General features: G+C 37.4%; 1 protein-coding gene across 4 annotated transcripts in view; it reads left to right on the top strand.

The window, feature by feature from the left end:
• Positions 1 to 2,728, top strand: part of LOC116690692 (furin-like protease kpc-1) — a 298,529-nt gene that overhangs the window by 145,102 nt on the left and 150,699 nt on the right. For all 4 annotated transcript variants that reach the window (XM_032517860.1, XM_032517859.1, XM_032517857.1 and 1 more), the window contains exon 9: positions 1,313 to 1,401. In XM_032517860.1, coding sequence (XP_032373751.1) covers positions 1,313 to 1,401 — 89 coding nt within the window. The remainder of the gene's footprint in view (positions 1 to 1,312; positions 1,402 to 2,728) is intronic.

The raw sequence follows: 2,728 nt of genomic DNA on the forward strand, positions 1-2,728 counted from the left end.
ATCTTGCTCCTTATGAGGTCATAAAGGGCAAGGTTACTTCCCCTTCCTCTTCTTTGCCCGCCCAGATAATTTGCCCCCCCATGAGAGAGAGACATCATGGCTTGAAAACGAGCAAAGTGGCAGTTGGTCAAAGCCACACCCCCACCCTCCACCTTGCCCCCCCTCTCTAGGGGACCACTAAGGTCTATATAAAAGAGACTTCAGATACAGTACTAGGGGACCACTAAGGTCTATATAAAAAGAGACTTCAGATAAAGTACTAGGGGACCACTAAGTCTAGTTATAAAGAGACTCAGAGATAGTATTAGGGGACCACTAAGGTCTATATAAAAAGACTTCAGATACAGTATTAGGGAAACCACTAAGGTCTATATAAAAGAGACTTCAGATACAGTATAGGACCATAAGGTCTATATAAAAAGAGACTTCAGATACAGTAGTAGGGGACCACTAAGGTCTAATAAAAGAGACTTCAGATACAGTATTAGGGGACCAAGGTCTCTGATAAAAGACTCTTCAGATACAGTAGTAGGGGACCCCAAAAAACCAAGGCTATATATAGAGGACTGCAGATACAGTATTAGGGACCACTAAGGTCTATATAAAGAGACTTTAGACACAGTATTAGGGGACCACTAAGGTAAATTCCAAAAATAACTGTAAAACTGACGTTAATAAGTTAGGGTTACATAGTGTTGAACGTTGAAAAAAGCGTCAAAAGTGTTAAAAAAGTTAAAACCTTCGTTAAATAGCATAGTGATGATTTGCAATTTTGACAGGCAAACAACACAGTACACCGGGTCAAGTGTCATGCTGTTGAGATTTTCAAATGTATTTTTTTCTCTAGTTCCATAATATTTAGAAGAAGGACACCTCTACGCCCGATATCGCCCACACTGGGCAACTCACAACAAAATATATTATATATTAATATATTTATCTATAGTGATAAATGGCACTACAGATAAGCGAGAAAAAAAAAATGGATTTAGGGGTGAACTGTAAATTTGCACACTGAAGGATTTTGTACTCTCACAATGTCTATAATATTACAAAAGTAGATCATGGTAAATATGTTAAACACATTTAGAAAATGAAATAAATTAACAACAACATATGGGTGGTTTGGGCTGCAGTTTCCAGTAGCTTGGTCTGTAACAGTCTTAAAATCCCAATTGTACTATATGTAATTGTCTGTCTGGGCTTAATTTGGGGCGTGCTCAGGTCAGCACATCCAAAACCGAGAAAATCTCCCATCTCTGCATATTGAGTCTCGGTAAGTGGCTGTCGTCTTATTCCCCCTCTGTTTCAGTCACGGGACCCGATGTGCAGGGGAAGTTGCCATGGAGGCCAACAACTCCTACTGCGGTGTGGGCATCGCCTTCAACGCCAGGATCGGAGGTGAGGCACACAATACAGGCTTGTCCAGACAGTGGGAGGCAGTGCATTGTGGGTGTGCTGCAATGGCCAAGACGTGGCATTTTCAAAAACGCTTGTCGAGGACCACTCATTTCTTTTAAAGTGCCCATGTTATGAACAAAAAAAAAAAAATCCCTTTTTTCTGGGATTTGGGCTGTTAATTTGTCTCTGGTGCTTCCACACGCATACACGCTAGAGGGTGAAACGGGAATTAATTGTCGCTCCTATCCCATCCCGAGCCCAGGAAATAATACTCCTGGCATGTCCTAAACATATCACATGACTTTTACAACTTGGTTTGACATTTGCAAATGAAAGGGCAAATACCATATTTGGCTCGGATGAATATGAACACGCTTGTTGGTTGGAAGCATAAGTATTCTATCAGGAGTTTGGAAAGAATCCCACACAACGCAAGCATTTATTTAGAAAATACATATAGTCGGTGTGCAAGATTCTTTCTAAACTCCTGATTAGGCTTGTCGCAATATGCAAGAAATCAATAATTCGCATGATAAATAGAAAAGAGCTTGATACACTTTTAACTGTAAATCATTGCGGCCAAAAATGGCCATTTTAGTTAAAATGGCCATTTTATTTATTGGTTTTGATTGTGTGTGTTTTTATTCCAGCGCATTTTTTGTTAACAGAGATTAATTGTCCATTTTATTTATTGCTTTTGGTTGTTTTGTACATTTATTGGGATATTTAAAATGTCTGCCAGTTCCAAATATTACTTCCAAATATGAATATTAGTGTTAAATATTCTTTAGAAATTAAATGTATTGATCTTTGAAAAGGTGTACCTGCATTATTTTGCCATTATCATTTTGTTAGATTAAAATGGTCTCGGAACGACAATGTTATGGTTTATCGCAATCATTTCTGGGACAATTTATCCATATTTGTCCAGAAAAATTAATTGGAAAAAGCTTTCCTAAGTTGTGATAAGCATAATAGAATAGAATAGAATAGAAAGCCTTTATTGTTATTATACACAAGTGCAGCACCTGTGCAATGAGATTTAAGCAACCCCTTTGCAGTGTCAACACAAAATATAAAAATATAAAAAATATAAAGATATAAAATGTAAGTAGTGCAGAAAAAAAAGAGAGGGGGGGGAATGTGGCTCACAGTCCTGAAAGCAGTTGTATACATAGATAAAGTAATAGAGAGATAAAGGTTTGTATACACATTATGCAGAAATATAGTTTGGTGTATCAAAAAAGTATTAAATATGGCACAGTAATGAGATTAAATGGTTAAATATTAAGTATTGCACTGTAATGAAATTGCACAGAATTCCAGT

Source organism: Etheostoma spectabile, chromosome 6, assembly GCF_008692095.1.
Source record: "Etheostoma spectabile isolate EspeVRDwgs_2016 chromosome 6, UIUC_Espe_1.0, whole genome shotgun sequence".
NCBI lineage: Eukaryota > Metazoa > Chordata > Actinopteri > Perciformes > Percidae > Etheostoma > Etheostoma spectabile.